This window comes from Pezoporus wallicus, unplaced genomic scaffold, assembly GCF_028554395.1.
Source record: "Pezoporus wallicus isolate ANWC-B61680 ecotype Strahan unplaced genomic scaffold, APGP_CSIRO_Pwel_v1 contig_6428, whole genome shotgun sequence".
Taxonomy (NCBI): domain Eukaryota; kingdom Metazoa; phylum Chordata; class Aves; order Psittaciformes; family Psittacidae; genus Pezoporus; species Pezoporus wallicus.
The window spans coordinates 2578770-2604741 of record NW_026639269.1 but is presented as its reverse complement, the minus strand read 5'-3'; the positions used below and the strand labels follow the sequence as shown (position 1 = coordinate 2604741).

The window sequence follows — 25972 nt, the reverse complement described above, 5'->3', positions numbered from 1 at the left end:
CTAGAACTTAATCTGCCAGACAAGACAATAAAAATGTTTTCTATAAATATGTTAGCAAAAAAAGGAGGGCTAAGGAGACTCTCCACCCTTTATTGGATGTGTGGGGAAACATAGTGACAAAGGATAATGAAAAGGCTGAGGTACTTAATGCCTTCTTGCCTCAGTTTTTAATAGTAAGACCGGTTGTTTTCTGTGTACCACCAGCCTGAACTGGAAGACAAGGATAGAGAGCAGAATGAAGCCCCCAAAATCCAAGGGGAGCAACCTGCTACACCACTTAGACACACTCAAAACTTTGGCTGGATGGGATCTATCCAAGAGTACTGAGGGAGCTGGCAGAAGTGCTCACTGAGCCAATTTCCATCATTTATCAGCAGTCCTGGTTAACTGGGGAGGGACTAGTTGACTGGAGTTTAACATATGTGATGCCCATCTACAGGAAGGGCCAGAAGGAGAATCTGGGGAACTACAGGCCTGTCAGCCTGACCTTGGTGCTCGGGAAACTCTCTCACTACAAGAAAGACATTGAGGTGCTGAAGCCTGTCCAAAGAAGGGCAACAAAGCTGGTGAAGGGTCTGGAGCTCAAGTCTGATGAGGAATGGCTGAGGGAATGGGGGTTGTTTAGCCTGGGGAAAAGGAGGCTAAGGGGGACCTTATCAGTCTCTACAGCTACCTGAAAGGAGGTTGTAGTGAGCTGGGAGTCAGTCTCTTTTCACAGGTAATAAGTGATAAGACAAGAGGAAATGGCCTCAAGTGGTGCCATGTTCAGATTAGATATTAAGAAAAATTTCTTTATGGAAAGGGTTTTCCAGCATTGGAACAGGCTGCACAGGGATGTGGTTGAATGACCATCTCTGGAAGTATTTAAAAGGTGTATTGATATGGTACTTAGATATGTGATTTAGTGGTGGCCTTGACAGCGTTAGGTTAACGGTTGGGTATCAATGATCTTCAAGGTCTTTTCCAGCCTAAACCGTTGTATGATTATACGTAAAAAGATCAGTCAGCACATATCAAACATTTTAGTGTGTGAGTAGTCTAGCAGTGGTCCCATGATGCACATCTTTTTCTTTCGCAATCCTCCTCCAACAGCAACAGATGACTGGTCTCTCAAGGACTTCATGATTAGTAAGTGCTCACTTAATTGAAAGTACTAGTGCAGCAGCAACTCTTCTACTGCTTGAAGAGGCCACCTAATCTCTCACAAAAGGGGAAACTGTTAAATAAGTGAAGTCATTTTAAAGAAGAAATTAACATCTGTCTACAGATACTTGGGGAGGGAAAGAAGAAATGTGAAAATAGAGACAGTAGGGGAAGAATGCTTTGAAGTTAAAAAAGCTGAAAATACATGTGGGCAGCATATCCAAGTGGTAACTTAAATGTAGAGAGACATAATGGGAAGTATAGGAAAGAGAAGGAGAGTAAATTTAAAACAAAGCACAAGAAAAAGACATAACCCCCTCTCAACTCATTTAAGAGATTGAGAGGCTGCTGCATCATCCAACTGCCAGTAGAGGAGCTAAAGTCATGGTTGTAGAGCTTGGTAACAAAATGCTCCAGGGAAGAAATAACTCTAGTATTTAGACAGGTAGAATACTTCATGATAGGAACAACAATGCAGTGTGGGTACCTAGAGAGCAGCCATTTAGGAATGGATTTCTATACATATCTGTAGTTGGAAACAAAAAGACCACCAGGAAGAGGCAGAAGAGGTTCCCTGAAAAGGTGGTGGGGCCAGCCTGGAAACACCACAAAATATTTATGGCTGTGCTGCAGCCAGAGAACAAGAAGACCAGCAGGTACCAGTCTGCAGCTGGGGCACAATAAAACCCTTCTACGAGCTGAGCCAAGAATAATTTTCTTAAAAAGTGCTATGCTTTGCTACTTCCAAATGTCGCTCTTGTCCAAGTGTTTTGTGTTTGCCTCAGTGCAGTTCCTTTTTTGCCCTAAAAAAAAAACAAAACACAAACTAATTAGAGGCTTATTGTAAACCAAAGGGGATTTCTGGGAGCTATTTGGGTTTGAAAATTATGCAAATGGCAGCACTCTGATGTTGGATCATAGTATTAATTATATATTTTGTGGTTCACATATTCTGAGGAGTGTTGTGTGTGAAACAAGTTTCTCTTTGTTTTTCCAGTCTTTGAACATAGTAAGTTTAAAAAAAAAAGTCTTCAGGCAGATTATGAAATAATTTTTCTCCATTTTCTTAATGTTGAAGAAAAGTATTTTTCAGTGCTCAGATTATTCTGTCCTGATAGCTTTACAACATTATACATGTACTATGAATGCAACAAACTTCACAGATGATTATACTTAAAGCTGGAAGTCTTTCTGTAAACGAAGTATTCTATTAAATGCCATCTATATAATGCTTGATGACTTACCTCCTAAGCTGATTTTTGATTTTGCCTGAGCTTTTGAAATCCTGAATGAAAAACTTTTGCTACAAGAAACTGTTTGATAACTGAATAAATAACACTATAATCTAAATATTGAACAATTCCACATAGCAAGACTTATTTTGAAATGCATTTTTCTGCCTACAGCATAAAATGGACGTACTTTATTTAATGCTTACGGATCCCAAGGAATATGTGTAAAGTGTACAGACTTTGGATAAAACCCCTGTGATTATCCTAAAATTCCCCGATGGTTGAGAAACACAGTTTTCTTTGTGGTTCAGGACAGCTATCTTTTCATCCTGATATGAAATTAAATAAATTAATAATATTGAACATATTTTCTGTTCCAAAAATGGTAGTGTTTCTGCATCTGACATGATTCCTGTCTGTCATTAGCAAATGCTGTGAGATTATTCAGAATAAAAAGGGTTCATATCATTATGCAACATTTACAAATATCATACTCCACTTATGTCTCAACTGCCAATTTCTGCAGCTTAATTTACCAATATTCATAGTGTCCATTACAAATGGAATATCCTTTGTATTAGGAGACATATCTTTCATTAATACAAAAACTACATGCGTCATTCTTTTTTTCTGTTTGCAGGATAAGAATAGAAGTGTCATACAAAATCCAACTTGATAAAAAAAACTGAGTGGGAGATGTCGATTGGATGTTTGGAACTTATGAATATATGCATACTTACATCCAAAGGCTTGAATGTAGGCCTCATGGAGACCATATCATTGTAAATTCAATTTAGATACAGGTAGTATAACAGGTACGGCCAACTGTGGTGACTGTAGAATGTTTCAGTCCTGGGAAGAGTCCAGATAACTTGTTTTCTTTTTGCTGGCGAATCAGTAGTTTAAACCTGTAATGATTTTCTTGCTTTTATGAAACCTTTCCCCCGTAACTTTTGCAACAATAGTCTTGCAAAGAAATAACAAGGATATACTTAAACAACTAAGCATTAAGCATTAATGTTGGCTTACCTATTTATGCACAATATTGGTCTGAATGCTGAATTAACTGGTCATTAATTCAGAGGGTAAAAGCCAGCAGAATAATTCAGCATGCATGCATAGGTTTTAGATTTAGACTGCAAATGTCCTGGAGAGGGTCTGCATTTTGGTCTATTTTATCAGTTACAGAGAACCATTGCAGTGCAAAAAGACTCTCAGTTAATATGATCTTGAGAGCACAGATTCTGCATTCGGTAGCAATCCACCGATTTTATATGGCTTTGAGTAGTGGGCATTGCCCATAAAAACAATTACACCCTCAATGATTGCAGTGACCTGCTGGGTAGTAATATTTTTTTTTCACTGTTGCAGTGTTAGAATTCATTGGAATATGAGATCTGTATTAATGGGTTTCGTTACATTCTTTATGATATTTGTTCTAACATTGCTTAGGTTAGTACAAATGTAATGAGCTCTGAATTAATTCATTATGTAAATATGTGCCACATTTTTTAACAAATTCATGGAACTGCTTCCTACCTTCACACCGCCAGGGGTGCCTGCACAGTGCTCTCTGCTGTTCTGCCTCTGAGACCTTGCTCTCCCGGTGCTCCACTGGTTACATGTGCTTCTGTCAGACATCTATCCCTAATGGGAGTTTACTTTTGGAGTAATTTTAGATTTCCTTTTATTTTTAAAGGACTGGATAAGGGTGGGTCAGGTGATTTCTTGTCTTGCTTGTCTTTCAGCATCTAGGGAAGAAAGAAGGGCTATCTGTGTGTAGGTTTTATATTTCAAAATTTCAGTTTTAGATATAGGGTAAAACTGGAATCTATGGGCACCTTGGTCAAACCTTGTTTTGAACTTTGATCAGTACTTTATACTGACCTCAACTGTTATTTATATTTGAGTGCATCTAAAAATGGTGTGAACATGACATTTCTCTTAAGTTTCAATATTATGCAACCAGCTCAGAATAATTTCTTGTTGTAAAACTTGAAACTCAGATCTCAGGTGACATTGAAACTGAACCCTAACCTAAACTACATCCAGATATCTGTGTATCTGTGTCAATCTATTTTTATATATTATCAAATAAAATATCTTGACTTTGAAATCTTATGTGGTTTGGGCTTTTTTTTTCAGAATTTGTACATATTGGAAATATGAAATGGGACCTATCAGCTATTACAGATCTCTTTCATTACTTTAGCAAAGGCTTTCATTTTTAGAGCTGTCGTGGAACACAGGTTTATTACAAAAGGACATTGTGCTTATTTTAACAAAAAATATTTTTATTTTTATTTTTGTGTTCTGGCCAAGGATGCTTGGTGCCTCAGTGTAGGGTAGGTTAACGTACAATAAATCCTTTGTATTTAGGTTACATGTTTGGCTGTGGCTCTATCTGAAAATAACAGGAGCTGTTTTTGTCAAACATATGATTCTAGTTCTGTCTAGAAAAATGTTTATTACATAAAAGCATCCTCAAACTTGAGGGCTTTTTTGTTTTTTAAATGGGAAAGGATTAACTAAATGTGGAACTCCAGACACTCTAGTGGGATAATACAGGAAGTTTCTATTGCTGGACATACTGGTGGGCTGAGGACTTAAATCCACCGAGCAATCAATCCAATGGCTTTTATGAATGCTTAGGGAAAAAAAGGAAATATATTGCTGGAAAAGAGAAATAAACCTTGTTGCAGGATACGAGATGGCCAAATTCAAAAGAAGATATATGTATGGTAAAGTCTAATGTATCATTGCAACTGTCTGAGCAGAACAAGTGAAAGCAAAACAAAACCAGGAAATAATATTTTTCTTATAACAAATGAATTTTGAGGGAAAATCTAAATGAGGAGAGAAAACATATTCTTATTCTGACTGTTCTTCTGCTAAAAATAGGAATTTTACTCAATACCTTCATAATTAATTTTAGTGTTAATTCAGTAGGTCTAGTATGAGATAAATCCTTCCTTGGGAGAAGCATTGTCCATTACGTGTGCTGATTTATGAGAGAGAATCAGCTACATTTTAATGATAGCTGGACTAGACTGTAAATATAGACTAGGACTCACAATATATGAGAAGAGCTTGTTTGTTCTTAATATCCTAGATAAATTATTCCTGGCTTTGTAGGTTGTGACTATGCTTGCTGTCACACTCCCAAGTTTACTCAAGAACTGCATGATTCTCTGAGTAGGTGCTAGTCATGCAGAGGAAAACCTGAGGGGATGAGTTTTATATACCTGGTTTATTCCTCAACATCATATTGACACAAAAAAAACCCAACCCTTTTTTGTCCTTTTATTCTCCCTTTCATCAAAAGAAAATGCCCTCTTAACCAAAGGCAACTCATAGCAGTGTGTAAAATGACTAGCAATAATCTGAGCAATATGAAATTTAACACTGTGATTTTTTTTTTTTTTAGTGAAAGAAAACACCAGTTGCTGGCTGTCAGAAATTCTAAACTGAACCTTAACTTCATGGGCAACAGCTTTAAAATCTATTTAATACTTCTTATTTCTTTAGTTAAGCAGCTTCTTTCTCCAGTTAATAATAGGCTGTGGGATTAAATCGTAGCTTTTGATATTCACTGGGAAACGTAGTATAGAGATTTATAAGTCAAAATGTACTTTGAATAAATTATCATTGCAAATTACAGTTTATGAAAGTTGCGACTGTAACCATAATTACACCATTGGCTATGCACAACTTGAAATCTCACTTGCTGAATAAATTTGTTTTCATTCGGACTGCATTCCCGACATTTTTAGAAATGAGACAAAATTTCCTGCAGAGTTTATTAAAAAGGTCAGCTTCAATTGCTAAACTTACCTAAAATATAAACATTTCTTGAGTTAGTGAGATGCTGTTTTAGTCTGTTATGAGTTTCCTATTCAAGTTTACTAAACCATGGACTCATAAGGGAACTCAAAAGGGCTTCCACATTATGCCATGCCTTCAGCTATCTACACATCCTAAAATTGTTAAAGTTAAAATTAATTCTGCAAGCTGTTAGGACAAAAAACAGACGATAGCCAAAATTAGGTATATTACTGTAAATTGAGGGGGGAGAGGTTTTTAAACCTCTGTCTGGCAAGAGAAGGGTTAAAGACTTTTTTGCTATACCCGTTTCAAATTACAATGAGAAGCCTCTTCTTTCCCAGCAGGGTTGTGCTTACATTAGTCTTTAGATCTCTCTTGAAGAGAGCTGTTATATTTGTGCCTGCTAGAGTTGGAAATAACAGTTCAGAAGCTGAAAAGGGTTGAATGGATTTACAGAAGGTTATTTTTTGCGAGTAAATTCATGGCAACACATTCATTTGATTGGTACATGCTTTAGAATTACTTTACACTCAAGCGATTCAAAAGATGTTAAAGTTATCACCAGGCTGCTGGACAAATATGTGTTACATCACCAAGGTACAGATCAAGACAAATCTGTGACTCAGGATTTTATCTTGGGAAGAGCGCAAGGTGTACGAAGAACTCAGAATAACAAGGGAAGATAACTCTGGGAACTACAATGTGTCAGAAGAACAGCTCTTGCTAACACAGCTCCCCATCAAAGACCTGGTTATCTAAGGTTTATATAGGAATGCCTAGGTCAGCTGACAAAATACTGGTCTTCTGCTCCATAAATGCAGAAAAAACGATAACAACAGTGGAAAATTGGAAGTCTGAATTTCAGCTTTCTTAGAAATAACTGCAACCTGACACATTCCATAATATTTAAACAGGGTGGGGGGAGAGAAATCACCAAAGATGTTACGTTTAGAGATGACATTGACATGAAGAATAGGTAAATTTTGTTTTTCAGCCACTGGAAAAGCAGACCTCATAGGAACTCAGAACAAGTAGGAGAAAAGATTTTTTATTTATTTTTTTTTTTTTCCTTTTCCTTTTCAAAGATGAACACAACTGTGCTCAAAGCTTTCGTGGGCTTGCTCTGGAATTGCTGGGTTCTGGTGGGTCACGCACAGGGAGGTTTAGGAGACAACCATGTCCATTCAAGCTTTATTTACAGGAGGCTGCGGAACCATGAAAGAAGGGAGATTCAGAGAGAGATTCTTTCTATCCTGGGTTTACCTCACAGACCCAGACCATTTTCACCAGGAAAGCAGGCTTCTTCTGCACCCCTCTTTATGCTGGACCTGTATAATGCTATGACAAATGAAGAGGATACTGAGGAGCTGGAGTATTCACTAAAGGGATCAATGGCAGGGGAAAGCAGAGGGATACGGAAAGGATACTCTGCCTCCCCAAATGGATATTCGCGGAGAATGCAATTATCTCGCATGACCCCCCTAACAACACAGAATCCTCCCTTAGCCAGCCTGCACGACACCAACTTTCTGAATGATGCTGACATGGTCATGAGCTTTGTCAATTTAGGTATGTGGAAATTTTTTTTGTTTCTGTTCTCTCTGACAGACTGTTAGCCTCGTCCTGCTAGGGGCAAACCTCTTGGCTGGACTGTAACCTGCTGTAAAATGTCAGGTCCTGGCTGCTGTGCCACCAGTAAAAGAAAAGTACTGATGGTAAAGTAGCTACATTGTAGGTGGCCATGGAAAAAGATTTTTCTCACTGTTTATATAAAGTCAGTTTCTATAACTCCCCTCTGCTGGCTTCTGTTTTCTTTCTTTCATTGATGTAATGAAAATTCTAGCCTTAGGCCAACTAACTCCTTTTTCTTTTTTTTTTTCTTTAAATCTCAAAAAATCAAACACTTATGTCTATTGCTTGGCTATTTCCCTCACTGTTTTGCTTAAAGCTCAGACACAAACAAAAGTCGGTTGTTAAAATTTTAAAGCTTAGAAACTTATGAAAAGTGAAAAGCTAAGACATTAAAAAAAAAAAAGAAAGAAAGAAAGAAATTTCTTAGGTTATTTAGTTGCTGTATTTTTTTCTGTTGGTAAGTGTCAGAATTTTATTTATCTTTTCAGCTGGATGGCTGGATTTTAAATAATCTGTTGCTGTTTCTTTGTTATTTCTATTTAATAACCACAGACTTGTGTTTTATTATACTGCTGTGGTGCTTAGAGTCTGCAATGTTTCTTATTTTCTGTGTCATAAATAAATTAAATAACAAGTAGAGTATTAAACACCAGAAACATGCAAGAAAAGAATGCTTTTGAAAATGATATCAATTCAGACACTGATAAAACTAGATTATATTAGCTTCTGAGTATAATAAACATGCTTACCAGTTACGTTGTGGTTAAAAAAAGCAGTAACAGATTTCTTTAATAGAAGGCAACTTAAATCTCATTACGAAAGCTGCAAACAATTTATGAAATGTATTCATTATTTTTATAAGTATTTAAATTCTACAGGACTCATAAAGTCATCTAACCCCCCCCCCCCCCCCCCCCCCCCCCCCCCCCCCCCCCGTTTTTGTGTGACCTGAAAAGCAAGAGATTTAATTGAAAACTTGGAGTTTCTCAATAAGCTGGTACAAAATCTGATGAACTCTCATTTTCAAGGATAATACTTTCTGTAGAAACTTTTTAAACAGTGGCACATCTTCTGAAATACTTTCAGATTATCACGCATTTTGTACCTTTTATGTCAAACAGGTCTTTAATCTTTTGCTGCAGGATTAAAAAAGTTTCCAAACACTAAAATCCTTAACAACTAGAATTTCTAGGAAAATGATACCCTCATGTTTCTACAGTTTATTTTTTGCAATGATATAATTACTTTTCATTAATTATTTGGCAGATAAGTAGGTGTCCAATTCTGAGATCTTTTTCCGCAAGAGTAGCATATGTCCACAACTCTGAATATATTTTCTTGTTGCTCTTGCTCCTGAAATAGCAGACTAGAGAAAAATTAAATCTTTGGTTTTTGAGTCCTTAAGAAAAAGTTACATATTATCCACGTATTACTTTTAAATTATCATTGTATGCCTCAATTTACCCAGCATACTTGGAGTCTGCTGAATTTGAAATGGTAATAAAGGAAAATAAGAAACGGTCTGATCTCCTCAGCTTTAGTCAAGGCTCTGATCCCACAAAGATTTTGCTCATGTGTCCTGAGAAATACCTTCAATAAATATGCTGCAGACCATTTCATCAGTGACCCTGAAGACTATTTACATGGGATCTAGGTTTTGATTTCATGAAATGTCTTTGATTTCAGGAGGACTTATAGTGTATAAGTAGAAGTCTTTGAGGGTTCAGTCTCAGATATATCGTAGCCTGATCTTGCCACACTTCCCCCGACAAAAACCCTGTATTAGAAGAACACAAGTTTCCACTGAGTGTCTTACCTTGACTTGGAAGTTTCTAATATTTGTCTCATTTTGTTGAGAAGCCAGTGTTTCCTTAAGAAAGTAACTCTGAGCATATATTATATTTCTAAACTGTGAAAACTGGAGGATAAATGTTTTATTTTTCTAGTGATTATGATTAATAGGCACCATTAACTTATATAAAAAAAATAATACTGTGTAAATGCCAGGTTTTGTTTGGCCTTTGTAAAATTAAAATGTGTCTCAGCTCTAAGTGAGTCTAAACCCTAAATACCCTTGTCACTTTAAATGCCCTTCCATACGTGTTGGATACTGTGGTTTATCACACATTCCACCACGTAATGTGTGTAAGAAATATTGATGACCAGTATAGATTAGCTTCAACATTTTTATTAAACAATCCTATGTTTCAGTATAATTAACATAAAAATGAAATAAATCATGGAAACGGGTAACCATTCTGTGTGATTTATGCAATATAATATCGTGACAGATGAGGGCAAGCTCTTTTAATGTACAATGGGGAAAAATATGCAGTGATAAGTGAATGCTAACGCTGTACCTTAAAATCAATAAATGCTGATGCAGCACAGTAATAACTCAACTGGGTTTAGATTTGAAGCCTCAGTCAACTTGTATCAAGTTAATCTGCTCTGGAAATAGTATTCACCTTGTTCATACTTGCACACCATTAATTACATAAGATGCAATTATAAAGCTTTATTAATCATCATGATATTTTAAATTGGAACTTTTTTATATAGTTGTAGCCAGATATAATAATTTAAAATATGTATATTAAAACAAGAAATATGTAGCTACAATGGTAGGTTAGAATTATTAAGTCTAAAATTGAAAAGGCTGAATAGGATTAAAAAAATAAAGTAAAATATAGACAAGGACAAATTATTTTATATTAAAGAATTAAAAATGAAAATTATATGCTTATTTTAATAAAAATCACCCTGTCAGAGCTGCAAATGCTTCACTTTCAGTAACAAATTTACAAAATAATCATCAAGGGAAACACAATTATAATTCTGTCAAGCAAGTAGGGAGGAAAACAAGACAAACAGCATTTTCTTCTGCTGAAGTTAAAATTGTAAACACCTGCTCTTTATATTGGAATTTATACCAGAATTTCTATCTTTTTTCTTTCTTGAAAGATACGACACAACAGAGTCTATGTCTTGTCCTGTATTTTGTATAAGACTGTGTGTGTTGGCAGCTCTCCATAAATATTGATGAGTGTAACAGAAGAATTAACTGGGGTTGGTCCAGCAGTTAAAGAATAAATCCTCCACTAAATACACTGGGGTTTTCAGAGATCTGATTATATCACCTACAAGTTCAGTACTTTGTTTTCCTCACTGGGTGTTTTTTTATCCTGTTGTTATATTTTGCTATATTGTTGCAAAGCCCTGACTGTTTTGAGTTTTGGCATCTTCTTTTTGGCCTGTCTCCCAAAATGACATATATATAGGATACCCTGCTCCTCAGAGAACAGACAAATAATACTCATGTAGTCCTACTCACTTTTCTGCTCACTCAAAATTTAGTTAGGGAAGGACTTTTTAAGATAAATGTTAGTGTTCTCACTCTTCACCTCTCACCAAAAGAGGAAGATTGAATAAAAAAATATGTATGTGACTGAGGCTTGGAGAAACAGCAGCACTCTTTATAAACTACATGTAAACATCTCAAGGGCTGAATTTTCCATCAACATTAAAATGATCATTAAATTCACTGTACTTAAGCATTCCTCATCATGGAATTCAAATCATTTCTACTTTCATGTGTTTACAACGTATCTGTAATTTTTTCTCTAAACAGAGAGCTGCATTTCCTAAGAAACTCTGTTCTCTTTCTCTGTGTTTCTGTGGATTGATATAAACTTTTTGTAACACAGTCAATAAATATATGTTAATTCTGTGGTTTTATGCTATGTTTTCTTTCTCAGCATACAAAATTAGTTTCAAAAACTTAAATGTGAAGATCACTATAAAATTTATTACCGGGACCTATACACATGGTTATTTAAAGAAGAAAAAATATTATGGAGATTTTTAAAGTAACTGAGACACCCCAGAAAGACTTTTCTTTTTTTCTTTTTTTACTTCATAAACAATGTGATTCCACAATCTGAATTACCATAATCCTTAAACCACATGTGCTGTGATCAGTTCTTAAATCAGATGCTGAAAGATGTTGAAATCAAAGGAAATGTTGCCTGTTTGAGACAGAGGACTGTTCATATTTCTCCAGCATCTTTACTCAGAGTTTGTACACAGACTTGAAGATTATGGTCTTCTTTAAAACCAAGCAAATACATACATTTATGAGATTTACAGCCCATCGTATTCATCAGAAAATGTTAACATGGCTGGCACTTTTAAACAATTACTTTGAGAAACCTAGAGTACTTCAGTCCACATCAAATAACTTTCACAGAATCACAGAATCCCAAGGGTTGGAAGGGACCTCAAAAGATCATCTAGTCCAATCCCCCTGCAAGAGCAGGGTAAAATTTACAAATTTTCATTACACAAAAATGAAAGGATTCATAACTGCAATCAGATCTCGAGCATATATAGTAGCTATTTTCTTAATTTAAGCTAATTCAGCTCCTACAACCTTCCACTCACAGCTAACATATCATCAGCAAGGGATATGGAGTACTAAGCTTTAAAATGCCAGGATCTGTGGAAGGGCAGCTGGGTTTGAAGGATACACTCAAAAAAGCTTCAGGATCATTAACTTCTCTCTAATCCTAGGAATGAACACACTTTCTTTCTTTCCACTGGATTTCAGATGTTGCTGTCTTAATTTTAACCTTACGTGAATTTCTTTGGCTGTGGTTCAGTTCTAGTGCGTAAAATGCATGCTTCTAGTGAAAATATTGACACAGCCTTAACTGAGGTGACAGAAATCATGCTATTATCTTGCCTTGAACGGGGGGATGCTATTACAGAAATAAAACTTGTTAAATAACAAATAGACCCCATGTCTTTAAATTGTGGAAGTGGATCAATACTGAGAGAAAATGAGAAAGCATTTGTGAAGTTTTTTCAAATGGCAACCCAAAGTCAGTAAGATGATATTTTTCACTCTTTTACATAAAGTTTAAAGCAAATTAGATCAAGGGGTCTCATTTTATCTTCATCCACAGTAGACCACACTTGGTATGTTGAAATCCTAAGAATTTTTTTCCCTCATAAGATTTTGTTAGCTAATCAGTGAGTTGAACTAATATTTTGTGACCTAAGTATGCATCAGAAATAACTATTAATTATAAAATAAAATTATATGATCAAATTAAACATTAAGACAGCTTTTTGCAAAATAGGTTTATTTATTTCTAGAACAATAGAACTTTGCCCGTGATATGACATTCCCTAAAAATCCTCACCCTAACATTACAATTCATTAGGTAGTTTAAAACAATTTTTGTGTGATGACAGAGATGGTTGTTAGGGATTGGTTTTGATTTTGAGCAAGAAATATTCTCTGTATTCATTTTTGTAATTACACTACGTTTGTTGTTTTATAGTGAAATATTTTATGTCTTTTGAAATCTCTTATGTTACATGAACCTTATGAACTACACAGCTCTACTTCAAAATAGGTTTGTGTGTGATCCATAAATATCATCTAACAAAATAATGTTTTTATAACTGTCAATTATTTTTTTTGCCAAAGTTAACACTTTGAATCCACGTAAATTATTGTATCTACCCAGCCAAAAAAATGTCAAGCTCTCCATTAACTGGGGTATAAAACTGTCTGACTTTCCTTGCCGACAGATTTGAAAGAAATTGCAGATAACTGAAGAGAAACTGATTTAGCATATGGTTAGACGTGCATGGTGAAAAGCTATATATGTGTATGGATATATATAAATATATATTATTATTAATATTTTTCCCATTGGGAAGAACGGCTGACCCAGTTCCGCTTCTTCTTCAGAAAGTGCTCCTTTCCAGACTAAACACAGACTTTGGGTGGGGTTGTGGGGATTGTATGTATTGTACAGTACATATTTTCCCAGGAAAACACAATCTTGGAGTGACTTTGGCTAGCCATGAAAGAGAAAGAGGGAGGCTTGTGGAGATGCCTCTGTGTGGAGTGTATTAAGGGAGGAATCAGCCTGCCTTGGAATTAATGGAGAACCTCGCTTAGATAACAGGGGACAACTTCAGCACATATGGGATCTCCCACACTTACTGCTGCTGTTACTATTTTCTCTGAATGTTAAATTATGCAAATAATTTTACCATGGCTACTTGCCTACTTACTGCCTGAGTTATGGAGGTAATTATGACTTGGGCAGTTCCTTTTTCTTCTCTTTTTAGCCACAGCAGTTCCTTTCAGCTTGCTTTCATAGGCCTGCAAACTAATAGAGTTTTGCAGAAAATTGATTGATTACAGTCTGATCATTCTAGGTGTTGTCTGGTGTTTCCACATAGCTGAGAATGAACAGTTTATGAAGTGCCAATTGCAGCCTCCAGCTAAAGAAAGGCTCCCCAGGGCTTCAGGAGAGCTCTGGCTGCTACCAGACTATAATTATTTCCCACACTTTTCTCCATCCTCTCCTTTTTGTCCTTTCCCTTGTCTCTAACCCCTGCCATCCAGGCAGGGTTCCTGAACTTTAGTTTTATGTCAGTGGCATTTGGCTGCAGAAGTGATTAAAGGCCGAGAAGCGGTGAGACTAGGTGACAGAGCAGGACATGGATAGGGAAGGAATGAGAGCAGGCATAAGAGAAAAATGGCAAAACACAGGCCAAGCTTTACAGGGAGAACAGCCCTCTTCTTAGTAGGCAACAGCTAATGTGCAGGTGTGGACACAGACCTGCTGGGCATGGGAACGGTTCACAACAGAGAAACAGCCTTTGCAGGAACTGGTATTACTGGGAGAGCTAGTCCTGCTCCTCTGTGCCTCACATGGGGTGTGATGTTGTAGCACTGAGAGCATTTCCCTTGCCAGTGGAGTTAGAAAAGTGGAGGGAGGTTTGCCATGAAGGTGAAGAAGGTGCATGAAGGCAGAGAAAGGGGAAAGAACATGATAAAGATAGATGATGTGCAAAGGAAAGAGAAAATGAACCCGGGCATAGGTTTATTCTCCTAGTAAGCTTTGCAGATGAAGGGAGCAGTTTTCTTAATTGTTCGTGGCAGAGGAGCTACCTCAACCTCTCCAGGTACTGGCTCCCTGGGCAAAACTTTTTGTCTTTGCAAAATAAAATGCAGCTATCCCACCCTTCAGTATATGTGTGCAAGGAGCACACAGACAGGCTACTAACATTTGCAGCCATAAATAACGTAGAAGCTAGCTTTTAAAAACCGCAGGTTAAAGGATGAGGGCTGCCATGACGCACACAGAGAGGCTGAGATCAGAGAAGCAGCTAAAAGGGTCAGGAGAAACAATGAATCCCCTTGTTCTGAGTCATATTTATGAGTGCTCCATTGCACCTAAAGTTCATATTTATTGGCTAGGCCATGGGGTTTCCCCATTTGCTCATCTCTTAAAATAACACCCTTGGTTAAAATTTCCTATAAAACACAGAAATGCTACAGCAGGCAGAATTTGTCAACCCTGACAACTACATTATTTAAGTTTGTGGGTGGGGTACATGAAGCAGGAGGTGATTTATGCTTTGTATTGAATTCCAAATTTGTTTCTATATGAAAATTACTGAAAAACAAGCAGAAAAGGAGAGGGTTTACAGCCCAGCCCTCCACTCAGAAACTTCATGCTATTACTGAGAGATGCTCCAAAAGGTGAATCTAAATTAGTTCACAGCTTTTTTTGAGCAAGTGCAACAGATTGAGAACTTGGCTTCATCGACCACTATTATGCAACTCAACAGCACGTATGGTACCTTGCCAGAAAGTGGCTTTGCTTTGTTTTTCCCCACTGTAATTCAGGGCAAACTGAAACAACAATTAATAATTAGTCAGAGCCTAGAAAACCAAGGACAGCTAGTGCTGCTACATTATATATACTCATAACTGACAACCAGTGGCTTTGCAGAAGCAAAATTCCATCTAATTCTCTTTTTGGAGAAAGTCTGGAGGAGGTAGGAATTTGAATAGCTGAAATTTCTGCTCGGATTATCTTTATCTGACTTAGCAATATTACCCATTCAGATCCCAGGACAACCTAAGGGTTTTTTCCAACCTCCATGATTCTGTAATTTTATACCTTTGTAGACTGTGTCAATTAAATTATTGTTCTAATTCTCATGTATTTGACTGTAGTCAAATTAATGAAAATATATATATTCATATTATCTGGAAAAGCTGTATCCCTAATACAGACTAATCATTATAAATTAAGAACAATTTGCTAGGCATATCCATTTAAAACGTCCCTTTTTTTAAAGTGAAGGGGAAATATAAGTGGGGTATTCCAACAATAACATACTGCAAAATAATTTCAAAGAGAAACTTTTACAAGTTTTGAAAGTCCAATACAACTTTTATGCTATGGATGGCATCAGCTTTGGAGGCAGATGTTGAGTTCTCTCCTGACAAACAGAGACTGCAGAAGAGGAAAAAGTAGGGACAACAAATAATTTGTGAGCCGGACTTTGGAGCAGTGGGCAGATAGCACCTGATGGCACCTGATGCCTGAGCCATGGGATTCTAGTGGTATGGTTTGTAAAAACATTAGATGAGAAATCAAGATTGGGAAAACAGTAGTGTGGATGATAAAGCCAAGGGAGCAAGCCCAGCATACAACCCCATGACAGTTATATTCTTTCTGGTGATTTATGATGGCTGAGATCCAGTAGGAGCATAGCTCTGGGAAGATTGTTCCCAAGGTTACCTCTGCTGGAGTATCTGTTGATAACTACAAGTTATAACATGCTAGTGATCCCAAAGGTTAATTTGCTACTCCTGACCAGGTTACCTTGCTGCCTCATATATGAAATACGTGAAAATATTTTGCAGTGCATCCATCCTGGCCCCAGCCTAGCCTAACCTGAAAGTCACAGAGAGAAATGTCTGAGAAGACAAATAGGAAAATCCTGAATAACCTCAGATAGAGAATGAAAACATCATGCCTCAGTTTTCCAGTCCATAAAATGAGGATGGACAAATAATCCTGTGTTAATTTTCACTTCTGTGCACTCTTGTTCTTTGACCTTCCAGAGTACTGAAATAGCTTTCTTCTTATGAAGCATCTTTTTACTCTGGTTATGTGCACTTTAAAAGACTTCACTCCTAACAGCTTTGTAACACCTTGCGTGTCCTCATGGTGATCTCAAGAATTATTTCAGAAAGGGCTAAAAAAAGCTCTTCTGTAAGGGTAACAAGTCCATTTATTGTTCTTAAACCAGACAGTCTTACAAAATAATGAAAAAGAAAAAGAAACACTGGAAACTAAAGCACCAAAACTGAGATTTATGATCTGGTGTAATGGAAAAAGGATGTGTGGCTAGTTTAGCTCTTGTTCTCAGAATATAGATTTGTGCCTTTCTGAGGCATGTGTGCATGCACTATCAGTCTGTGTGCATGGCTTTGTATATGTAATATAGAAAGCATGTAAATCTCTTCAGTTTTAGTCATTGGGATTTTTTCTGCCTTAAATCATAATATTCTTTCCCATCAATACTATGTGGCTTTAGCAGCCCTGACCTTTCAAGCTGCCTGTTTGTGCCAGTGTTTATCAGATGACCATTTGACCTCCTTGTTAATTGTACTTAATTACATCCTGTTGTAACATTCTGAAATGAGGAGAGTTTATGGATCTGCTCCAAAGAGCTGAAGACTAAAACGGCAGCAGAATTCAGTAGTATGAGGTGCCAAGTAATCCCACAGTTAGGTCAATAAGAGCTGTGCTTTATCCAGCTGATTGCAAAACTGGATTCTTAAACCATTCCTTTTCCATTCAGGAATAAAATCACACAGTTTTCTTTGTTCTGAGGAGGGCTTTGCTCTGATTTTCAGCTTGGAGCTTTTTCCAAAGAGATCAAGGAAGGAGTGAGAGGCCTATCAACAGTACTGCAAAGGCTGAAGTTCACATACGCTGATACAAAGAGACAAGCATCTGTCGCCACAAGTGATGTCTCTGTGGTTTTCCAAAACTTCAGAGTTACTTCTGCTTTCCTATATCACATATCCTAAAAGTATACATATACTTTTCCAGAGTTCCTTTCCCAATTCCCATGAACTTTTTGAGATTTCTATAATGTTTGCTACAAGATTGTCTGTACATTGATGATTTATGGGCACATGTAAGGTTTCACTAAAGAGACAATTATCCTCTGTAGTTGCAGAAAAATAAAAATGAAAACAAATCAATATCCAGACACAGATGCAGTTCTTGAAAATGGGCACTCTAAAGACTCAGAAAACAACTTCAAACACTTCTTATTTTATAATGCTTTTCATAGAGCGGATGGCTTTTGAAACACATGGGGTTAACCATATTTCTTCTCTTATCACTAAAGACAAGATATATATTTAATACGTACATGTATATCCTTCCTCTGCTGTTGTTGTTCCATAGCTCACCTTCCAAAAACTTGATTTATAAGATTATAGTAAACTGGAGTTCCTCAAATGAATGAAGACAAAAAGAAATAGAAGCTATAAAATGATTAATATCAAGTGAAAATCTACTTCCAGGTCCTTAAGGATTATAAGGCAAAAGAATAAACCTTCAATTTTATTTTATTAAAACACTGATAATTACACTTATTGGAGAATGAAGTCAATGAAGTCCCCAAAATAATGAATTGTATGTAGTAGTAAACTACACATAATTATGGTGTTACTCTAAAAGGTTTATCACCCATCATGGGTCATATTCTAGATTAAAAAGATGAGTTACTTAGTGCTGTGCTGTGAGACTGGGCTGGCACACTGCTGCCCTTGATTATCACCATGATCTGAACAGTACTGCTGTGAAAGCTAAGTCTGTCCAAAGTCTGTCAGGTAGCAAGGATTAAATCTACAGTTCAACTACACACAGTTGCATTTAGACAGTTAAAAGTTTTTTGAAAGTTGATTTAATTTACAAGCTTATATGATTAAATACAAAACTTGCTGAAAATCATAGTAAGCTATTCAGAAGATCACAGTATTTAAATTCTCTTTGGTGTTTAACAATAGTAAGCATAAGTGAAATCATACATTTAAACATGCTTACTTTGAGGGAGGGCTGGTTAATTTTTCAGAATATTGAGAGGAGCATATACTATGACACTAAATAACGCTGTTTATCAAAGTAGTTTAAAATTAGGTATTATTTCAGAATAAAGTTGTTTCTTTTTTCTGATTCCTCTGTGTGCTCCTTTATCAATGTCATCTTGTAGCTGTCAACTGCGTCTTCAAAAAGTAATATTTTTTTCCTCACTTCTTAAACTATTGAATCAATAATCATATTTTCTGGGGCTGTATATCCCAATGAGATCACATTTAAAGGAGCTGAATTTTTATATATAATTTTTTTATTTAAGTAAATATATTTTAAATAACTTATAAAATGCATGTACCTATTTCATATATATATGCTTATATAGAGAGAGTAATGGAAAATTATTATTCCTTAGAAATGGAAAAATGCAAAGGATGTGTTAACTAGTATATGTGTGTGTACAGAAGAGGCCTAACATAAAAGGGGATCATCACAGGACTGGAAGCAATGAAACAAGCACATGCATGAGCTTAAAACTGGCTCCATGGGCACAGCTCCTGAATAAGTTATGACCTGTTCATCCTGTATTTACTTTAGCATCTACTGTTATATAGGAATTAAGCCTCATTCATTAATACTATATCACCTTGGGTCAATGAGATCTACAATGGACTCCATTTAACCATGCTGCTTCAGCTTGTCTACTGGTAGGGAGTGTGCTGTCATCAAAATGGGAATGAAAGCAAGTGCCTAAAAGAAGACTGTGATGCTTCCAGTTTTGGAGATGGGCAATGGATGGTTCTAAATTACTTGAAAAAGAAAACCAAGTCTATGACCAAAGATTAGAGCAGTAGTCACTTCTAGCTGTAGTAGAAACAAGGTTTAGCGCATGCATCTATGAAGGCAAAGGCTGATCAGATGGTGTAAAATGCTTGCCAAATATTCTTAATGGCATTGTACAAAAAGTATTGCTTTTGAAATAAAAGCACTATGTTAGTGGTCAGTTTCCCACTACTTGCTCATTTGTTTATGCTCTGCTCAGAAAGATACACATGTTTTGCCTGAGGTACATCAGCTCAACTACTAAGAGTTAAATCAGTGTTATATTACCTAATATGAGCTATAGGAGATCGTCTCTGCTGTTCCAGAGATGTGTAACACCTATAGATACCTCTACAAATCAGGCTGGGTATTGAGTTTGTAGGTAACTTGGCATAGAACATAAGAAATGCAGTCCCAGGTGGAATAACGGTGAAAATGCAGAAATGATATAAGCACGTCTATGGTCCTGGGCAACAAGCTCTAGGTGTCCTTGCCTGAGGAGGATATTGGAGCAGGTGACCTGCTGAGGTCCCTTCCAGCCTCAGCTGTTCTGTAACTCTGTGATAGTGGCTACAGAGAAAGGGGATCTTACTTTTGTCTTACGCATGGACATCAATCATTCGTACTTTTTTTTGAGTGGACTTATGCTCTTGCTCAGGTAACTGTTGGATGAGCAGGTCTGTGTGCTCAAAGTGTCATGCTTTTTCTTTCTACTTCAGAAATTATTTTCTTGCTTTTTATGTCATTTTTGAGACTCCTGTGTCTCTCTTCCCAGTCTGACCAAAGCTATGCTAGGGATCTCCACCTATTGTCATGTTACCTGGAGTTAATCTGAGCTGTTTCATGGTACAAATATTTTTTTGTGAAGATTGGTTTTCCTTGCCTCTGGCAGTGCAGGTAGTGCAATGCTGGATGGCCAATGCAGAGATCTTTTAATTCACTAAGAGTCAGTGAGTTTCTGCCCTGAAACAGGGTTGAAATGTTTATTAACTTCGGTAAGATTCAAGTTTCTTTCAGGAAAAAAAAAAAGTCCAGGTGGCTTTTCCTTCTTGTTGATGGGACTTATTCCATATGAGGGGCTATGTGTGGGTGAAATTACCTCTTTGCAAGAATAAATCATGATCAGATTAGATTACCAGAGCTGCAGAGGAGAAGGTGTAGTTTGAATCAGTATAAAAAACTGTTAAAATCACAGCCAGCTCCCAAGCTGGCTGTTAAAACCTGCTGTCTGAAAATGCCACTCCTCACCACTGCTGCCCAGTCTCCTGAGTGCTCTTCCTCCTCATCTTCCTCCTATTTGCCCCTGGGTGTAATTCCTGGTGGCTGCTGTACTTCTGGCCCCATAACACTTTCTTGGCAGGACTGCTTCAGTTCTAGGTGGGGCCTTGGTGTTGGTCAGTAGCAAGCATGCATGGGACACACCTTCAAAATGAGGTCTAGTAATTTATTAAAGATGAAATTCAAGTCTTTACATATTTAAGGTGATGACTAAGTACAGCAATTACCCCACTATACATTTGCACACACAAATCTGAGGAACTCTGAATTCATTTGAGCCATGCTGGCATTCTATCTAAGCAAATAGCCTGTGATCAGCTATTTTTTTTTCTGATGTGTTTAATATCTTATCTATAATATTGCATATAAAATAATGTTTAAATTTACACTCTTCTATTCTCTGAATGAGATGTCCTTGGTGGTTTCCTTCCCCATTGATGTTCCAGCTGGATTCTTTGGTCAGTGTTAATGGATCTGGATAATATTAAAATACTCAGATGTGTGCACAGGGTAAGCAGAAAATAGTGCCTATCCAGTTTGGCATGCAGACACAGCTCCCATGGAAGCTTTTCCAACAAATTCCAAAGTGTGAAATGGGAGTTTATTAGATGACATGTGTGAACGGTAAATAGTGGAGTGAGTTGCCACCTCTGGGTGGAAGTGAGCAGAGGGTTAACATGAGCAGGAACTAAGGAGATGTGAGAAGACAGAGTGGGCTTTAATGTTTGGCTTTTACTCCCCTGCCAGTTGTCCTGTGATGATATATGCCCTTTCACCCTCCTTAGAAGTTATGTTCCATCTGTATACTTTTACAGTGTCAAAACAGTTATAACTTACACCTATTTTCTGACCATTGGATCCCAGAGGTATAACTTTTGTTCTTATTCAGTTGCAGCTGAACCCAAGAGAGATCTTTTTTTCTGTCATTTGTTAACCTTGAGGTTGTGTTGATCTGACATCCTGACTTTCACACACAGTCAGAAACCTGGGAATAATTGTTAGTTTTCTTTGTGACAACCTGTGACTAGAGAAAAAACAAAATTAAATATGAGAAAAAATGGAAGTCTATTGACAGATGCTACCAAAATATACTGGCTCTGCCAAAGCCCAGGGAAAATAGACACCATTGAATTAACAATGTCAGGTATCGTGGTGTGAGGACTGGCTAATTTGTCTATGCATTAGCTCAGAACTAAGTAACAGAGTGACCTTTTCTCTGGTCTGCTTGATTCTTTCAAGTAAAGATTCATCAGAGATGAAAATAAACACAATCAAAATACAGTAGGTATGTATTTTTAACATAAGTATTTGTGATTGGAGTGCCTTTTCAATACAGTGTGACTTAAACCAATTGAGAAATCACAGGGTTCTTATTTATTACATCTAAAATAGCAAACTGCATGTGAATTTTCTCTTCACTGCCTCCTGCCAGAGGCATCCTGGTTGTGATGTTTACCTCTTTTGGCACATGTTACTACTGACAACACAAAATAGGTTCAAATATGACCTGTTGCTGTTAATCCCAGAAGCTGTGACAAGTGGGGCTTTCAGCTTTAAAATTTATGAAAGAACATTCCTCTGAGATTCATTTTACCACTGTTAACAGAATTAAAAAATTCCACATATATGCAGTGTATCTTCTGTTGTGCTTCATGCTACAGCCAAAGAACTGGAGTGAAAGTTTTACATTTGGGAGGTTAAAGGATATAGTGCATTATACTGTTCAAAGCAGAAGCAAAACCAGATTTTGAGGAGTCACTTTGTCAACTATCTTTTATATTAGGATCTTGATAATACCCAGACTTAAACTATCGTAATTCTTTTCACTTCCAAAACTCAGTCTCTTTATTCTGGTTACTTACTCCTAGTCTTGCATTAGCCAGGATCAAACCAACATAAGAAAAGCAGGGTGTTGCTTTTCCACTTACTCTGTATCAAAAACTGAAAGCCTTCCAGCATGTAATTATTATTACTGGAGCAGCTGCAGTGTAACACTTGTTTTGACTTGTTGAGCAAGTGCATTTGACTTAGAAGAAGAGTAAACTGAATTAATAACACATGTTTACATATGAATTTTTCAACACAACACTGGCTATTGAATGAAGACCAGCAATTTCATTAAAACATTTATTTTATCCCATATTTTAGTGTGAAGTAGTAAGAAAGCATCATAGGTAATCTCACACTGTACAGAACACCTGGGAGATTATTCATGAAAAACCAAGCACAATATGCCTCTTTGGTTGAGGCATTTCTTTAGGTCTGTTTGTCTAAAAGTTGCTGGCAGGCACTGTTATACAGTTCCTGGGAACTCTTTCCTGCTCAGGGTGAAGGCTGAAAGCTTTTAATTATTATCTGAGCTGTGATTGTTAAAATAATTCATGAAAAAAACAATTATCCTTTTACATATTCACTTATATTCTACCATGTTTTTGTAATTTCCATTATTTGCCTAGTTGCTGCCTACCACTTAGTAAAGTTAAATACATTGCCTGTACATTCTGAGGGGATTAGAAAGCAGAAATCACATGTTTTCAAAGTCCACCTTAATAATTGTTTTAAACTATTTTGACTTTTTCAAATGTTTGCTTTGTTAATTGGTAAGAATCTACCAGATCTTACTGACAACAAAAATATTAAGAATTTAAAATTTTAGTGATAGAACAGTGCTTTCCCGGTCATTCTCAGAAGAAATAATTCTAAAAGAGTTGGCAAGATATATGAATATTTTAACTTTTTTTCATATAAGGATGGGATATTGAAATACATTTCTGCTGTGGGACATAAAGAAAGGAAACCAATATGTGCTTGCAAAAATAATTTAACAATGGTTTTCCTTTTCATTCTTGTTTGAGATTCCATTAGAGTTGCTTAAGGTTTTCTTCATTAACTTTATCTGGACTTGAATTACTACGGAATTCATACATTTCAGTAATTCTGTGCAGTTATCGAGAGGATGTTCGGCCATTAAAAGTCTGCATTCAATAAACAATAGATGATTTTTCTTTTATTGAAACTGCCACTACCTGCACAGTCTTTAAATATTCAAACTGTTCCTAATTTAGTTAAGCAAAATAGCCAAACATTGCTCATTGATGTCGGTAGCTGACCTGACAATAGAGAATTTAGTGAAATAGCTCTAAATTCACAGCTGTGTAACTTGCTTCAGAATATGACCTATCAAGCTTTCTGCTTTGTGTTTTAATAAGAAAGTATATTTTAAGTAAAAGAAATTTATACCATTTTTTCAAACCCACATCTATAAATCTATAATTACTTTAAATACAACCAGTTTAATAATAATAAATACAGAGAAACTCAAATACACAGTACTGCAATAAAGCAGTTCTTAAGAAAGAGAATTGTTGCAATGAAAATAGTAAAGTTTCTGTGGACTCACCCTTCCTAATTAAGCAACATTCTCAGTGATTAAGGAAATAGTTTTGCCCCAGTGGGAAGGGGATCAGAATTTTGATTAAACTTCTGACAAGGTCTTTTGTGTTTAGCTAGGATATGTGTGGAATGTAATTTTGGGGACACCTATTTTCAATCCCTGCCTACATTTTTTCTTAAGGGATCGTAGAATCTTAGAATTGTTTAGGATGGAAAAGACCTTGAAGAGCATGGAGTTCAATCATTAACCTAGAACTGCCAAGTCCACCACTAAACCATGTCCCTAAGTGCCACATCTACATATCTTTTAAATACCTCGAGGGATGGTGTCTCAACCACAGCCCTGGGCAGCCTGTTCCAATGTTTGACAAACCTTTCAGTGAAGAAATTTTTCCTAATATCAAATATAAACCTCTCCTGGTGCAACTTGAGGCCATTTCCTCTCTTCCTATCGCTTGTAGGAGAACAGACCAAGACCCACCTCACTACAACCTCTTTTCAGGTAATTGTAGAGAGCAATAAAATCTCCCCTAAAACTTCTCTTTTCCAGACTAAATAGCCCCAGTTCTCTCAGCTGTTTCTCATAAGACTTGTTTTCCAGACCATTCACCAGCTTCATTGCCCTTCTCTAGACCCACTCCAGCAACTCAGTATCTCTCTTGTAGTGAAGGGCCCAGAACTGAACACAGTATTCAAGGTGCAGCCTCACCAGTGCCAAGCACATGATGATGATGATTTCCCTAGTTCTGCTGGCCGCACTATTTCTGATGCAGGCCTGGAAGCTCTTGGCCTTATTGTCTACCTGGGCACAAGCTGGCTCATGTTCAGCCTGCTGTTCACCAACATCCCCAGATCCTTTTCCACCAGGCAGCTTTCCAGCCACTCTTCCTTCTGTTCTTGTGACTCAAATGCAGGACTTAGTACTTTGCCTTGTTAAACCTCATACAATTGGCTTTGGCCCATCAATCCAGCCTGTGTAGATCCCTCTGCAGAGCCTTCCTACCCTCCAGCAGATCAACACTCCCACCCATCTTGGTGTTGTCGGCAAACTGACTGACGGTGCACTCCATCCCCTCATCCAGAGCATTGGTAAAGATACTAAATAAAACTGGCCCCAGTACTGAGTCCTGGGGAACACTACTTGTGACCAGTAGCCTACTGGATTTAACTCCATTCACCACCACAGTTTGGGCTTGGCCATCCAGACAGTTTTTTAGCCCGCAAAGAGTGTGCCTGTCCAAACTATGAGTAGCCAGTTTCTCCAGGAGAATGCTGTGGGAAATGGTGTTAAAGCTTTACTGAAGTCTAGCTAGACAACATCCACAACCTTTCTCTCATCCACTAAGCAAGCCACCTTATCACAGAAGGAGATCAGGTTAGTCAAGCCTTGTTGGCCTTCCCCCTGATTCTTACCTATAAGTACTCAACCCTATTGTCACCATCATCAAGCTCTAGACAATCAAAATACTCCCTAACATACAGGGATGCTCCACCACCTCTCCTTCCTTGTCTATCCCTTCTGAAGAGTTTGTAGCTATCCATTGCAGCACTCCAGTTGTGCATGTCATCTCGTCACGTCTCTGTGATAGCAAACATGTCATGGCTTTCCTGCTGCACAATGGTTTCCAGCTTATCTTGTTTGCTGCTTTCTGCGTACATTGGTGTAGATGTACTTCAGTTGGTCTATTGATTATGCCACCTTTTGGG

General features: G+C 37.1%; 1 protein-coding gene across 3 annotated transcripts in view; it reads left to right on the top strand.

Moving 5' to 3' along the window:
- Positions 1-6580: 6580 nt before the first annotated feature.
- Positions 6581-25972, top strand: part of BMP5 (bone morphogenetic protein 5) — a 55945-nt gene continuing 36553 nt past the window's right edge. For 2 of the 3 annotated variants that reach the window (XM_057414078.1, XM_057414080.1), the window contains exon 1: positions 6581-7769. In XM_057414078.1, the coding sequence (XP_057270061.1) occupies positions 7286-7769 (484 nt within the window). In that variant the 5' untranslated portion in view covers positions 6581-7285. The remainder of the gene's footprint in view (positions 7770-25972) is intronic. The other variant, XM_057414079.1, reaches the window with a different exon arrangement.